Here is a 17,817-nt window from a genome sequence, read left to right on the forward strand (position 1 = left end):
AATTGTATTTCTATAGACAGTTTTGCCAAAATTTTATTTCTATACAAAATGTATGTTATAATTTTATTTTTATAGAAAATTTTATCAAAATTTTATTTCTATAGAAAATTTTGTCAAAATTTTGTTTCTATAGAGAATTTTGTCAAAATTTTATTTCTATAGAAATTTTTGGCAAGATTTTATTTCTATAGAAAATTTTGTCAAAATTTTATTTCTATAGACATTTTTGCGAAAATTTTATTTCTATAAAAAATGTATGTTATAATTTTATTATAAAAAATTTTGTCAAAATTTTGTTTCTATAGAAATTTTTGACACGATTTTATTTCTATAGAAAATTTTGTAAAAATTTTATTTCTATAGAAATTTTTGGCAAGATTTTATTTCTATAAAAAATTTTGTCAAAATTTTATTTCTATAGAAATTTTTGGCACGATTTTATTTCTATAGAAAACATTGTCAAAATTTTATTTCTATAACACATTTTGTCAAAATTTTATTTCTATAGAAAATTTTGTCAAAATTTTATTTCTATAGACATTTTTGCCAAAATTTTATTTCTAAATAAAATTCTGTCAAAATTTTATATCTATAGAAAAATTTGTCAAAATTTTATTTCTATAGAAAATTTTGTCAAAATTTTATTTCTATAGAAAATTTTATCAAAATTTTATTTCTATAGAAAATTTTGTCAAAATTTTATTTCTATAGAAAATTTTGTCAAAATTTTATTTCTATGGAAAATGTTGTCAAAATTTATTTCTATAGAAATTTTTTGTCAAAATTATATTTCTGTAGAATGAAGAAACTTAATAAATAAAATGTTTGATGGGTTATAATCCACATTCATCGATAACTTCCGGTTATTTTGTTATACAACAGAGTGCCTCTCAGATTCTCCATGCCACCATCATTGCTTGTGTCTGTCTGCCTGTATGTACTTTGGTTTATGGGACTGGTATTTGCCGGTTGTTTTCGGTCTCGTTAGGCAATCATTTTCATCTTTCCCAAATTGAAAATCTATTGGGGGGCTTTGTGGCCAACAACATTGGGGTTGTTGCTGCTATCGTTATCGCTTATCGTTATGACCAACTCCAGCTAACTGTTGAGGTTGCTCTACATCAATGTGGTCTGAGTTAACTGTGTCTGATATTTGATTTCAGGTCCCTGTTCGATATCAGATTTCCAAAAAAAAAAAATATGTGCGTTGTCTGTGTATAGATTATCAGATGGTGGTGACCTTGCTGTAGATTTAACACTCAATCTGTCGCTCGGCATATTTCATTGTACACTGTATGCTATGGGGCTTATATTAACAATATTTCAATTAATTATTTCAATGGGGTATATCCGTTTCCTATAGGGGGATTTGCTTGTCGAATTGAAGTTAGCTAGCTGTGGGGTGTGGATTTTTATTGTTTTGGTTTTTATGTTTTTGCTTTTGTTGTCGTTGATTATAATGCGTGTAATTACTGGTATTAATAGATCCATTAAAAAAGGGTTGTTTCCTCTTCCAAAAACAAATTGACAAGTAATGACTTTGGTGTTTTTTTGATAGAGTGAACAATGTCGCAGGTGATAGGGATTACATGGAGTTTTTGTGTTTTTTTTTTTTTGCACAGACATGTCTGTTGGCTTAACGACATGGATTTTAGTAAAATGTATATTGCAGATGTGATTAATATATTAAATGGCGGGGCTTTGTTAATTCCCCAACTACTGTGAGGTTATTATAAAAAAAATATGTAGGATTTTATACATATATTACTAACACAACGTGGTTTTTGGCTGAAATTACAATCCATTTTATAGTAAGAAATATAAAAAGGGATTAACATTAAAGAACTGCAGCGAAAGAACAAGGGATTGTAGAATATTCCATTTCTTAAACAACTCATAGACCCTTCAAAGTTCTAGATCTACCTAGCAATAGACGTCGTCATAAATTTTTCACCTATTTGAAACTAAATAAACATACTGAGAAATAGATATACAGTTCAAAAGCCGGAAAGAACATCACATTTTTTAATCAGTTAAGATTTATTCCAATTGGCACAAATTATGGCTTTAACAAACTTATTATACTCTGTACCACAGTAGTGGTGAAGGATATAAAAATGGTGAAATACCCAGGGAAAATTTTTGAAAGAAAATATTTGGTAATTTTAGAAGATTTTAAGTGAATTGTATTAACTACGTATGCAGATTTCACGCCGATTTCAAAAAACAAAATAAGGAAATATTTATCAAATAATTTATGAAAATTTATTAGACAAAATTATTTTTCTAAACTCCACCATAGGATGGAACTTTGTCATTCCATTTATAACACATCGAAATATTGGTCAGTCCGTCTGTTGAAATCACGCTAACTTCCGAACGAAACAAGGTATTGACTTGAAACTTGGCATAAGTAGTTGTTATTGATGCAAATTAGCCATATTGGACCACTTCTATGTATATCCCCCATATAAACGGACCCCCAGATTTGGCTTGCGGAGCCTTCTAAGAGAAGCATATTTCATCCGATCTGGCTGAAATTTGGTACATGGTGTTGGTATATGGTCTCTGATGACCATGCAAAAATTGGTCCACATCGGTCCATCATTATATAGCCCCTATATAAACCGATACCCAGATTTGACTTGCGTAGCCTCTAAGAGAAGCATATTTCATCCGATCTGGCTGAAATTTGCTACATGGTGTTAGCATATGGTCTTTAACAACCATGCAAAAATTGGTCCACATCGGTCCATCATTATATAGCCCCTATATAAAACGATTTGACCTCCGGAGGAGCAAAATTTATCCGGTCCGGTTGAAATTTGGTACGTGGTGTAAGTAGATGGTCTCTAACAACCGTGCAAAAATTGGTCCATATCGGTCCATAATTATATATAGCCCTCATATAAACCGATCCCCAGATTTGACCTCCGGAGCCTCTGGGAGGAGCAAAATACATCCGATTCGGTTGAAATTTGGTACGTGGTGTAAGTATATGGTCTCTAACAACCATGCAAAAACTGGTCCACATCGGTCCATAATTATATATAGCCCCCATATAAACCGATCCCCAGATTTGGTATGCGGAGCCTCAAAAAGAAGCAAATTTTATCCGATCCGGCTGAAATTTGGTACATGATGTTAGTATATGGTCTCTAACAACCACGCGGAAATTGGTCCACATCGTTCCATAATTATATATAGCCCCCATATAAACCGATCCCCAGATTTGGCTTGCGGAGCCTCAAAGAGAAGCAAATTTTATCCGATCCAGTTGAAACAAAGTACGTGGTGTTAGCATATGGTCTTTAACAACCATGCAAAAATTGGTCCACATCGGTCCATCATTATATAGCCCCCATATAAACCGATGCCTAGATTTGTCCTCCGGAGCCTCTTGAAGGAACAAAATTCATCCGATCTGGTTCAAATTTGGTACGTGGTGTAAGTAGATGGTCCCTAACAACCACGCCAGAATTGGTCCATATCGGTCCATAATTATATATAGCCCCCATATAAACCGATGCCCAGATTTGACCTCCGGAGCCTCTTGGAAGAACAAACTTCATCCGATCTGGTTCAAATTTGGTACGTGGTGTAAGTATATGGTCCCTAACAACCACGCCAGAATTGGTCCATATCGGTCCATAATTATATATAGCCCCCATATAAACCGATGCCCAGATTTGACCTCCGGAGCCTCTTGGAAGAACAAACTTCATCCGATCCGGTTGAAACTAAGTACGTGGTGTTAGTATATGGTGTCTAACAACCATGGCAGAATTGGTCCATATCGGCCCATAATTATATATAGCCCCCATATAAACCGATGCCCAGATTTGAACTCCAAAGCCTCTTGGAGTAGCAAAATTCATCCAATCCGGTTGAAATTTTGTACGTGGTGTAAGTATATGGTCTCTAACAACCATGCACAAATTGGTCCATATCGATCTATAATTATATTTAACCCCCATATAAACCGACACAAGATTAGGCTTGCGGAGCCTCTTGGAGCAGCAAAACACATGTTATCCGGTTGAAATTTGGTACATTTCGCTAGTGTATGGCCGATAATAACCACGTCAAAATTGGTCCGTATCGATCTATATTATATAGCCCCCAAATAAACAGATTCCCAATCACAGAAAAATCACGATTGCCGCTCGAGCCAAAAACAATCTACCAAAATTTTATTGCCATAGAAAATTTTGTCAAAATTTTATTGCCAAAGAAGAGTTTGTCAAAATTGTATATATCTATAGAAAATTTTGTCAAAATTTTATTTCTGTAGAAAATTTTGTCAACATTTTATTTCTTTAGGAAATTTTGTCAAAATATAATTTCTATAGAAAATTTTGTCAAAATTTTATTACTACAGAAAATTTTGTCAGAATTTTATTTCTGTAGAAACTTTTGTCAAAATGTTATTTCTCTAGAAAATTTATGAAGCATTCCATAGTTAGAGGAGGAATATTTTGCATAATCTTCCAAAACATCAAGAATTCTACCAATCTACCAAACAGTAAAGATCTGCCATTTGTGGTAGACTCGTGTTCATAATTGTATATAGCCCCCATATAAAGCCAGAATTGAAATATGGGGGTCATATTTCAATTCTGGCTCTATAATTACCGCACAAAAGTTCATATAGGTTTGTAATTATTTCGGTCAAGAACTGAATTATTACATAATTAATCGACCTTTCTTTTGTCTACTCATTCACTTTAAATTTAGAAGATGATGTTAATAAGTTTTAAGATGCCTTGCCATCGGCCGCGACCCAAGTATTTTAATTGTGGATGACCGTCTTTAGTAGAAGTCTCTACGCAAACCATGGTGGAGGGTACATAATATTCGGCCTGGCCGAATTTACAGCCGTATATACTTGTTATACCCTGACTACTATGTGGTTTAGGGGGTAAAAATTATCTTTAGAGGGAGATATGTTGCATCAAATTCACTTAAAATTCTTTATATTAAATTTATGGTATGAAATGTTCATAGCCAAGCCCCTGAGGACTAGATCGACTCAGGAGGTGATTCTGAGTCGATCGGTAAACATTTTATACATTTTATTGGGTCTTAAATCAATATTTCTGGTAGGCACATTTTTTGGCAGATCAAATTTATTATACCCTATGTGGTTTAGGGTATAAAAATTTGCTCTAAATATAATTATGTTCAAAAATATTATTACAGGACTTCCTTGTATATATTTAATTTTCTAAATGAATTCCAAATACACACAAACTTCACGTATATTTCATTATGAATATAATTCAAGAGCATAAGAAAGTATAAACACTTACGTTTTCATTTGTAATAGGGCCATTGGATGTCAGATTATATGTATTGGCCTTGTTAATATTTTGTTATTGTTTTGTTTACCTTTGTAGATTCTTATAGCTATTGTAACCATTTGTAATCTGTCTTCCTTGACCTAACCTGGTGACACCTATTACAAGTTATAAGCTAAACACCACCATTTTACACTTACTCCAATGCAATCATGAATTTTATTACAACTTGGCATACACTCACACACGCATTCACACAGCTCTCGCAGCGAGCGTAATCTAATACTCGCAATGCCTGTGCGTTAGCTTACACATCTAATTCAAAGTCATTTGCATTTTGTTTGAGCGTTAAAGTGTGAGTAACACTCTCATTCTCACACTTTGTATGCCATAGTCAATTGAAGCCTCCCGAAGAGACAAAAAACATATAAATTTGCATCTTGGGGTATGCTTTTGTGAGAGCCATGGTTTATTTGTGCGAGGGGGGGCTGTGACCTGAACCAAGTGATGTTATAGACTGATTTATCGCAAATAAATTTACTATAATTGTACAATTAATCATATGTGCGTGTCAGAAACTACTAAAAGACACGCATTACCTCCATATATTTCTTGGAGTTTTTTTAGGGTTTGTTTTGTTGTTGTTGTGTGTGTATATGTGTGTATTTTGTATTTAATTTCATACAGAGTTTTCTTTTTTTTATAGTAATAAACTTCACGCACTCAGCATACATAGGCACACACACAAACGAATAAAAAACAAGTATATACAGCAGTAAGTTCAGCCGGGCCGAATCTTAAATACCCACCACCATGAACCAAATATTAGGGTTTCCTTTGAAATTTCAGGAGGGCTAAAGGACTTGAGGACACTTCCCGAAGATAAATTTAAAGATTTCACCTATGAGGACTATATCAGATTCTGGATTTATAAGAACCATTTTTGCTTGAGTTTTAGAGGAATCATTAACATCTCTTGTAAGTGTGCAAGAAAAAAATAAAATAACGTCTTGATTTGAAATCTTAAATCTGTAGAAGTAAAATCTGGAAATTTTACATTGAGTTTCAAGCAATTTTCATGATCAGTATTTACAATTTCTGGCAAATCAGATAAAAACTACGGTTTCTAGAAACCCAAGGAGTTAAATCGGGAGATCGTTCTGATGGGGGCTATACTAAAATATGGACCGATACTCACCGCTTTCGGCACACCTCTTTATGACCCGAAAATACCTCTAGATTTCCAATTTCAGGCAAATAGGATAAAAACTTCGGATTCTAGAAGCCCAAGAAGTAAAATCGGGAAATCGGTCTATATGGGGGCTATACAAAAATATGGACCGATACTCACCATTTTCGGCACACCTCTTTATGGTCCCAAAATACCTCTAGATTTCCAATTTCAGACAAATTGGATAAAAACTACGGTTTCTATAAACCCAAGACCCCAAATCGGGAGGTCGTTTTATATGGGGACCATACCAAAACATGGACCGATACCCACAATTTTTGGCACACGTATTTCTGGTCCAACAATACCTCTAGATTTCCAATTTCAGGTAAATTGAATAAAAACTGCGGTTTCAATAAGCCCAAGAAATAAAATCGGGAGATCGGTCTATATGGGGGCTATACCAAAATATGGACCGATACTCACAATTTTTGGCACACGTATTTGTGGTCCTACAATACCTCTAGATTTCCAATTTCAGGTAAATTAATTAAAAACTGCGGTTTCTATAAGCCCAAGAAGTAAAATCGGGAGATCGGTCTATATGGGGGGCTATACCAAAACATGGACCGACACTCACCATTTTTGGCACACCTCTTTATGGTCATAAAATACCTCTAGATTTAAAATTTCAGGCAAATTGGATAAAAACTATGATTTCTATAAGCCCAAGACCCCAAATCGGGTGGTCGGTTTATATGGGGACTATATTAAAACCTGGACCGATATAGCCCATCTTCGAACTTGACCTGCCTGCAGACAAAAGACGAGTTTGTGCAAAATTTCAGCACGATTGCTTCATTATTGAAGACTGTAGCGTGATTACAACAGACAGACAGACAGACAGACAGACAGACAGACAGACGGACAGACGGACATCGTTATATCGTCTTAGAATTTCTCCCTGATCAAGAATATATATACTTTATATAGTCGGAAATCGATATTTCGATGTGTTACAAACGGAATGACAAACTTATTATACCCCCGTCACCATTCTATGGTGGTGGGTATAATAACAAAAATGAGGAAACTACACCAAAACAATTGCAACAACAAAATTACGTGTAAATGTTTACTATTTAACATTAAAATGGGTCATATATTATATCAAATTTTGTCCATTAATGTCTTCGCAATTTATGAGGCTAGTTGATAAGAAGATAACTAAATAGACCACACACGCAGCAAACAAAACAAAACAAGTATATACGGCCGTACCTTCGGCCAAGCCGAATCTTATGTACCCTTCACCATGGATTGCATAGAAACTTCTACTGAAGATTGTCATCCACAGTCGAATTACTTGGGTTTGCGGTAACACTTGCCGATGACAAGGTATCTTAAAACTTCTTAACCCCGTCTTCTAAATTGGAAGTTAGTCCATACCGGGTATATATTCAAAAAAAAAAGCTGATTAAACATCTATATAATTCAGTTCGACAACATTTTTGATAGAAATAAAATTTTCATAGAGATAAAATTTTTCACAAAATTTTCTATAGAAATAACATTTTGAAAAAATTGTCTATAGAAATAAAAATTTGAAAAAATTTTCTATAGAAAACTATATTTTGCGAATATTTTCTTTAGAAATACAATTTTGACAATATTTTCGATAGAAATAAAATTTTGACAAAATTTTCGATAGAGATAAAGTTCTGACAAAATTTTCTATAGAAATAAAATTTTGACAAAAGGTTCTATAGAAATAAAATTTTGACAAAATTTTCTATAGAAATAAAATTTTGACAAAATTTCCTATAGAAATAAACTTTTGAAAAAATTTTCTATAGAAAACTAATTTTTGAGAAAATTTTTTTAGAAATACAATTTTGACAAAATTTTCTATAGAAATAAAATTTTGACGAAATTTTCTATAGAAATAAAATTTAGACAAAATATTCTATAGAAATAAAATATTGACAAAATTTTCTATAGAAATAAAATATTGACAAAATTTTCTATAGAAATAAAATTTTGACAAAATTTTCTATAGAAAACTATATTTTGCAAACATTTTCTTTAGAAATACAATTTTGACAATATTTTCGATAGAAATAAAATTTTGACAAAATTTTCTATAGAAAACTATATTTTGCAAACATTTTCTTTAGAAATACAATTTTGACAATATTTTCGATAGAAATAAAATTTTGACAAAATTTTCTATAGAAATAAAATTGTGACAAAAATTTTTCTATAGAAATAAAATTTTGACAAAATTTTTTATAGTAGTAAACTTTTAACAAAATTTTCTATAGAAAATTATATTTTGCAAACATTTTCTTTAGAAATACAATTTTGACAATATTTTCGATAGAAATAAAATTTTGACAAAATTTTCTATAGAAATAAAATTTTGACAAAATTTTCTATAGAAAACTATATTTTGCAAACATTTTCTTTAGAAATACAATTTTGACAATATTTTCGATAGAAATAAAATTTTGACAAAATTTTCTATAGAAATAAAATTTTGTCGAAATTTTCTATAGAAATAAAATGTTGACAAAATTTTCTACAGAAATAAAATTTTGACAAAATTTTCTATAGAAACAAAATATTGACAAAATTTTCTATAGAAATAAAATATTGACAAAATTTTCTATAGAAATAAAATATTGATAAAATTTTCTATAAAAATAAAATTTTGACAAAATTTTCTATAGTAGTAAACTTTTAACAAAATTTTCTATAGAAAACTATATTTTGCAAACATTTTCTTTAGAAATACAATTTTGACAATATTTTCGATAGAAATAAAATTTTGACAAAATTTTCTATAGAAAACTATATTTTGCAAACATTTTCTTTAGAAATACAATTTTGACAATATTTTCGATAGAAATAAAATTTTGACAAAATTTTCTATAGAAATAAAATTTTGACGAAATTTTCTATAGAAATAAAATGTTGACAAAATTTTCTACAGAAATAAAATTTTGACAACATTTTCTATAGAAATAAAATATTGAAAAAATTTTCTATAGAAATAAAATATTGACAAAATTTTCTATAGAAATAAAATATTGATAAAATTTTCTATAAAAATAAAATTTTGACACAATTTTCTATAGAAATAAAATGTTGACGAAGTTTTCTATGGAAATAAAATGTTGACAAAATTTTCTACAGAAATAAAATTTTTACAAAATTTTCTATAGAAATAAAAGTTTCACAAATTTTCTATAGAAATAAAATTGTTAAAAAAATTTTTCTATAGAAATAAAATTTTGACAAAATTTTTTATAGTAGTAAACTTTTAACAAAATTTTCTATAGAAATAACATTTTTGTAAAGTATTTTTTGCGATATGGACCAATTTTTGTGTGATTGGGGATCGGCTATTTATAACTTTAGACCGATATGAACCAATTTTAGAATGGTTGGTAGCGGCTAGTGCAATGTACCAAATTTCAACCGGATCGGATGAAATTTGCTCCTCCAAGAGGCTCCGGATTTCAAATCTGGGGGCTATATAATTATAGACCGATGTGGACCAACCTATGGTGGAGGGTAAAAAAATTGGAAGAAGGCTATCCCGTGATTTTTTTTCATTAAACTGAAATTTGTTTTAGTTTTTTTTTTATAAAAACTAGGTATAATATGATTTGCATTCCATTTGCAAAATATTGAAATATTAGTTTGACATATGGTTAGGTTAGGTTAGGTGGCAGCCCGGTGTATCAGGTTCACTTAAACTATTCAGTTCATTGTGATACCACATTGGTGAACATCTCTCTTATCACTGAGTGCTGCCCGATTCCATGTTAAGCTCAATGACAAGGGACCTCCTTTTTATAGCCGAGTCCGAACGGCGTTCCACATTGCAGTGAAACCACTTAGAGAAGTTTTGAAACCCTCCGAAATGTCACCAGCATTACTGAGTTTTATATATAATTATAATATCTTTTTATCGTACATTCAAATAATTAACCCTATATGATACTAAAGCCAATTTAAGTATATTTTAGTTTATGGAATTATTATGTTTTGAAAAAATATCCTTGACTTCAATAATATTTTTTGTACGTTAGTTAAATGAAATAATAATAGGGAAAATTATACACAAGTGTAGCATAGTGATTTACTCAATTCTTGCCCCCCCTTAAAATTTTACCAATAAAGTGTCCATCTTGAACCTCGTATGCTACTAAAGACATTTTTGCAATTTTGAACTCCATTGTTTTTCCTTCAAACTACGAAATTTCTTTAACAAGTGACAAAAAATAATTATGTCTAGTATATAAATTCAAGAAACTCGTCGACAAAATATTTACTTATTTATGTGAAATTTGCACAACATCTACATTTGTAATATAGTTTAGCAATAATTTCCTAAAACAAATACATTTTTTTAATAAACTAAAATTTCCCTTACTGGGTCATATTTAGTTTAGCAAAATTTTTCTGAAACAAACGTAATTGTTTTTTAAATTAACCAAAATTTTCCTTACCGGTGGGGTCACTGTTTTTATACCCTTCACCATTACTGTGGTACAGGGTATAATAAGTTTGTGCATTTGTATGTAACGCCAAGAAGGAGTAATCATAGACCAACCTTTTAGTATACGGATCGGCTTAGAATTAAATTCTGAGTCGATTTAGCGATGTCCGTCTGTCTGTCTGTCCGTCTGTCTGTCTGTCTGTCTGTCTGTTGATGTATTTTTGTGTGCAAAGTACAGCTCGCAGTTTTAGTCCGATTGTCCTAAAATTTGGTATAGGGTCCTGTTTCGGCTCAAAGACGATCCCTATTGATTTTGGAAAAAATCGGTTCAGATTTAGATATAGCTGCCATATATATTTTTCACCGATCTGGTCATAATTGGCGTGTATATCAACCGATCTTCCTCAAATTCCGTACATCCGAATATTTTATGAGTCTCGAAAAACTTGCAAAATATCGGTTCAGATTTAGATATAGCTCCCATATATAGCTTTCGCCCGATTTACACTCATATGCCCACAGAGGCCAGTTTTTAACTCCGATTTAGTTGAAATTTTGCACAGGGAGTAGAATTAGCATTGTTACTATGCGTGCCAAATTTGGTTGAAATCGGTTCAGATTTGGATATATCTCCCATATATAGCTTTCGCCCGATTTACACTCATATGACCACACAGGCCAATTTTTAACTCCGATTTAGTTGAAATTTTGCACAGGGAGTAGAATTAGCATTGTAGCTATGCGTGCCAAATTTGGTTGAAATCGGTTCAGATTTAGATATATCCCCCATATAAAGCTTTCGCCCGATTTACACTCATATGTCCACAGAGGCCAATTTTTAACTCCGATTTAGTTGAAATTTTGTACAGGGAGTAGAATTAGCATTGTTGCTATGCGTGCCAAATTTGGTTGAAATCGGTTCAGATTTAGATATATCTCCCATATATAGCTTTCGCCCGATTTACACTCATATGTCCACAGAGGCCAATTTTTAACTCCGATTTAGTTGAAATTTTGCACAGGGAGGAGAATAAGCATTGTTGCTATGCGTGCCAAATTTGGTTGAAATCGGTTCAGATTTAGATATAGCTCCCATATATATGTTTTTCTGATTTCGACAAAAATGGTCAAAACACCAACATTTTCCTTGTAAAATCGCCACTGCTTAGTCGAAAAGTTGTAAAAATGACTCTAATTTTCCTAAACTTCTAATACATATATATCGAGCGATAAATCATAAATAAACTTTTTCGAAGTTTCCTTAAAATTGCTTCAGATTTAAACGTTTCCCATATTTTTTTACTAACATTGTGTTCCACCCTAGTGCATTAGCCGACTTAAATTTTGATTCTATAGATTTTGTAGAAGTCTATCAAATTCTTCCAGATCGAGTGATATTTAAATTTATGTATTTGGGACAAACCTTTATATATAGCCCCCAACACATTTGACGGATGGGATATGGTATCGAAAACTTAGATCTACAAAGTGGTGCAGGGTATAATATAGTCGGCCCCGCCCGACTTTAGACTTTCCTTACTGGTTTTTTACTAACATTGTGTTCCACCCTAGTGCATTAGCCGACTTAAATTTTGAGTCTATAGATTTTGTAGAAGTCTATCAAATTCTTCCAGATCGAGTGATATTTAAATTTATGTATTTGGGACAAACCTTTGTATATAGCCCCCAACACATTTGACGGATGGGATATGGTATCGAAAACTTAGATCTACAAAGTGGTGCAGGGTATAATATAGTCGGCCCCGCCCGACTTTAGACTTTCCTTACTGGTTTTAGTGTGATTATATCTTAAAATGATTTTGTTATGTCCCATATTATATATCATATAATTTTAAAATCATTGTCTTTATACCCACTTCGCTATTTGTCAACAAAAAAATGCGTGCAAGAATTCCTATGAGTAACTATACATGTTGCAAATACTTTGAGACCGACTAATAAGCTTAAAGGAGAAAATCAACAAAACACAATTCCAACATGCATAACTCACCCACAAACAAAGAAATGGCTGTTTGTGATGGTTGTTTATGGCAACACACCCCCACGCACACCTACTGATTCCTGAAACACGAATTAGTAACAAATTTACCTTCTCTTCAATGTCTTCCCTCTCTCACGAGGGTAAGAGTGAAGTTAATGCACACTAAACAGGGGGTGTGTGTTTGCAAATATTTTATTTTATAATAAAGAAATAATTTATTTGCTTTAATGGATATTGCAGCACTTATAAATGCAATACAATTTGATATTTGATTAATGCAATAAAATTGAAAGGATTGTATGCGATTTCGCATACCCAAGAAGCAATCGAAATAGAGATACAAAAGTATCCTGAGAATGTTGAAAATCAAGAGCAATTATGTTTGATAGATTATGGTTATGATACATAAGAAGTTAATATATTATTGAAGGTTTAATATAGAAAATGCCTAAATCGTTTTTTTTTTGTTGCTTTATAGGAGAAGGGAAAATATTAGTAAAATCGTAGATAACAATACTGAATACTGGAAGAGCCACAGCAGAGAGAGAAAGCCTATAGATGGAGAGTGATGGGCTTTAAATGGGGCCTGGGCAATGAAGATCACATCAATCAGAGCATCGGCTCCAAGATGCGTGACTTAAGACATATAGAGGTTGAGATCAAAAAACCTTCGATGAGATTGGATATGTTGGATGACACAAATCGTGACGAACTACCAAAGCATAATGGGGGCGACGTTGGGTGTAATGGTGGATGCCGCAACAATCTTTGATCGTACGGGGGTTGCATTTTATATTTCGGGATTGGGATTGTTGCAATCTGCTAACTGACAGCTCTCTCGTAAATTTTGCAACTTTCGAAGTTATAAGTACTCAGAACGCTTTGACATACGAACGCCATTTGTGTCATTTACAGCAACTTAAAGATTCATCTTGGTCAAAAAATGTATTAACATGGCGAACATTTTCGTGCGATTATTTTGTACAATTTGCGACGTGAATTAATTTAACAACAGTGTATCGATGATTTATTTTGTTTGATTTAATTTTGCCGACGAATTCAACCAAGGTCTTCAAATGTCTTCAAATTTAGTTGATAATAATTCCTTAAATATTCTTATCCTATTACTAATTCCTTTAATTTTTCATTGTACTTACAGGTAGCGTGGCTACGAGTTGATACCCAAACAATATTGACGATACAAAATCATGTTATAACGAAAAATCAACGCATTGGCATTACAAATTCGGAACATAAAACTTGGACTATGCGTATCAAGGATATTAAGGAAAGCGATAAAGGCTGGTATATGTGTCAAATTAATACAGATCCAATGAAATCACAAGTGGGCTATTTGGATGTAGTCGGTATGTACGAGTTGGGGAGAATTTATGTTACAAATAATTCGGACATAAATTTTATAAAAAGCAAACAAAAAAAAAACAAGTATATACTGTAATTTCGGCCAGGCCGAATCTTATGTACCTTCCACGATGGATTGCGTACACTCTTAGAAAAATATGTTTTTCATATGTTCCGATATAAACAAAATGTGTTTCGGGCACAATTTTAAAACACAATATATTTAAGTGCAAACATGTAATGTTCCTAAACTAACACTAAATGTTTGGGACATCTATTTTAATATGTTAGAATATATTATGTTTGGGACATGAATGTTTCATAAAAATCATATGTGTGAATGCAAACATGTATAAATTTACAAATTTCGACTAAACATACATATGTTGTGATATTTTATTCAAAGCGACAGAGAGAGTATAGAGAAAGAAATAGAGATGGAAACCGGGAGAGTTGGCAAAAGATATCAACATAACACATCGAAAGAATCAAAAGAGAACAATTTTTATGAAACCGCTTGTATGTTGTTTCGGAAAACTGGTTTATGATAACGCCAAAAATTTGATATGCTTAAGTCTAAATATTATTTAATTTGAATAAAGAGAATAGACATTCGGAACCAAGAGAATAGACATTAAAAAAAACAGCATGTGTTTTCGCCGTGAGAGCAGCATTTTATGTATGTGTGGACATGTGTTTTGTTTATCATTTTGGCATTATGGGCACAATTTTTTTCTTGGTTCGTTAAAAGGAATCAGGGGTCTTCATAAAAATAACGAAAGGGCACTATACTCTTTTTACAGTTGGAACAGTAAAATGAAATAAGGAGGAAATATTGAAAAATTACACAGCAAAATGTATAAAAACAAAGTTTAGTTCCTCTCTATTAATAAGTAGTCCACGAGGAGTTGACGGACACCGTCAAATATAAAAGCGAGCATTAAGTTCGAGTTTTGCAGCTAAAACAATTTAAAAAGTTTATTTTCTTTAAAATGAATTATTAAAGAAAAATAAAAGGCATTTTAGAGCGATGGTGTTAAATGCTAGTAAAAAAACTGTTCACGCCTAAATAAATTTATGTTTATATTATAAAATTATATATGTATGTTTATACTCGACTCCACATTCTTCTTTTGTTAGAGTTTTTGAATTCCTTCCAAATTTTAAAGTTTTGTACCAAAAACAGGTTTTTGTTACAAAATTGTTATTTTGCAATAAAAAAATAATATGTTATCCAAAAATCAGTCAATTTCGTTTATATCAAGCACTGTTACTGACTATAAATCATTAATAACCCACATTTCGAAGTTTCATTATAAAAATTTAATATACTATATAAATATACTATATAAATGCGTAAATTAAAAAAAAAAAACAATGGTGTTCGGTCGGAGCAGGGATTGAACCCACGACCCTTTGCATGCTAGGCAGACATGCTAACCACTGCTCCACGTGGCAAACAAATGTATGTTTCTGTTAAATAATATTATGTTTGCATGGGCTCGTGGGCGCTGCAAACTATGCTATATAAATGTAACTTATAACGATATTTATCTGCTGGTGACTATAACAGCCACGTAGCCCAGTGGATAGTGTGTTGGCTTACAAACTGTATGGTCCTCGGTTCGATTCTCCGTGCAGGCGAAAGGTAAATTTTAAATAATTTATAAAAGTGAATAATTTCTTCAACATTATTTGTATTACAGAAAAAGGTGCCAAGAACTAAAATATTTCGTGGAAGTGAGAATTACGAGTATGTTAGGGAATGAGCACAATCGTCTTTGGGAAAAATTCTTCCAAGCATATAATATTTTTGGGCTCAAAATGCTTCCAAACATATAATATGTTCACATAAAACAAATATGTTAATGTTTCGGCAGTATCCAATAATATATGTGCTTCCTGTAAAATATGTTTGGAACATATGTTAAAGAGGCGATTTTTTTTTGAGGGTGTAGAAACTTCTACGAAAGAATGTCATCCACAATCGAATTACTTGGGCTGTGGTATCTTAAAACTTCTTAACATCGTTTTCTAAATTGTGAGTTAGTCTATACGTGGTATATATTAGACAAAAAAGTTATGTATATGTAAGTAAAATTTCAACTGACTCAGATGAAATTTGCTCCTCCAAGAGGCTCCAAAACCAAATATCTGGATCGGCTTATATGGGGGCTATATATGATTATGGACTGATATGGACCACTTTTGGCATGGTTGTTAAATATCAACCAGATCGGATGAATTATGTTTCTTCATAAGGTACCGTAGGTCAAATCTGGCGATCGGTTTATAAGGGGGCTATATATAATTATGGACTGATATGAACCAATTCCTGGATTGTTGTTGGATACAACATACTAACATCACGTACCACATTTCAAGTAAAATTTCAACTGACTCAGATGAAATTTGCTCCTCCAAGAGGCTCCAAAACCAAATATCTGGATCGGCTTATATGGGGGCTATATATGATTATGGACACATATGGACCACTTTTGGCATGGTTGTTAAATATCATATACTACCACCACGTATCAAATTTCAACCAGATCGGATGAATTATGCTTCTTCATAAGGCACAGTAGGTCAAATCTGGGGATCGGTTTATATGGGGGCTATATATAATTATGGACTGATATGAACCAATTCCTGCATTGTTGTTGGATACAACATACTAACATCACGTACCACATTTCAACCGAATCGGATGAATTTTGCTCTTCCAAGGGGCTCCGGAGGTCAAATCTGGGGATCGGTTTATATGGGGACTATATATAATTATGGACCGATTTCGACCAATTTTTGCATGGGTGTTTGAGGCCATATATTAACACCACGTACCAAATTTGAACTGAATCAGATGCATTTTGGTCTTCCAAGAGGCTCCGGAGGTCAAATCTGGTGATCGGTTTATATGGCGGCTATATATAATTATGGACCGATGTGGACCAGTTTTTGCATAGTTGTTAGAGACCATATACTAACAACATGTACCAAATTTCAGCCGGATCGGATGAAATTTGCTTCTTTTAGAAGTTCCGCAAGTCAAATCGGGGGATCGGTTTATATGGGGGCTATATATAATTATGGACCGATGTGGACCAATTTTTGCATGGTTGTTAGAGACCATATACTAACACAATGTACTAACTTTCAGCCGGATCGGATGAAATTTGCTTCTCTTAAAGGCTCCGCAAGCCAAATCTGGGGATCGGTTTATATGGGGCCTATATATAAATATGGACCAATTTTTGCATGGATGTTAGAGTTCATATACTAACACCATGTACCAAGTTTCAGCCAGATCGGACGAAATTTGCTTCTCTTAGAGGATTCGCAAGCTAAATTTGGGGGTCCGTTTATATGGGGGCTATACGTAAAAGTGGACCGATATGGCCCATTTGCAATACCATCCGACCTACATCAATAACAACTACTTGTGCCAAGTTTCAAGTTGATAGCTTGTTTC

General features: G+C 32.5%; 1 protein-coding gene across 1 annotated transcript in view; it reads left to right on the forward strand.

Annotated features, from left to right (window-relative positions):
- The window catches only part of DIP-eta (Dpr-interacting protein eta), an 82,804-nt gene that overhangs the window by 14,051 nt on the left and 50,936 nt on the right, over positions 1–17,817 (forward strand). The window contains exon 3 of the mRNA XM_075293473.1: positions 14,143–14,350. Coding sequence (XP_075149588.1) covers positions 14,143–14,350 — 208 coding nt within the window. The remainder of the gene's footprint in view (positions 1–14,142; positions 14,351–17,817) is intronic.

Source organism: Haematobia irritans, chromosome 2 (genome assembly GCF_050003625.1).
Source record: "Haematobia irritans isolate KBUSLIRL chromosome 2, ASM5000362v1, whole genome shotgun sequence".
NCBI lineage: Eukaryota > Metazoa > Arthropoda > Insecta > Diptera > Muscidae > Haematobia > Haematobia irritans.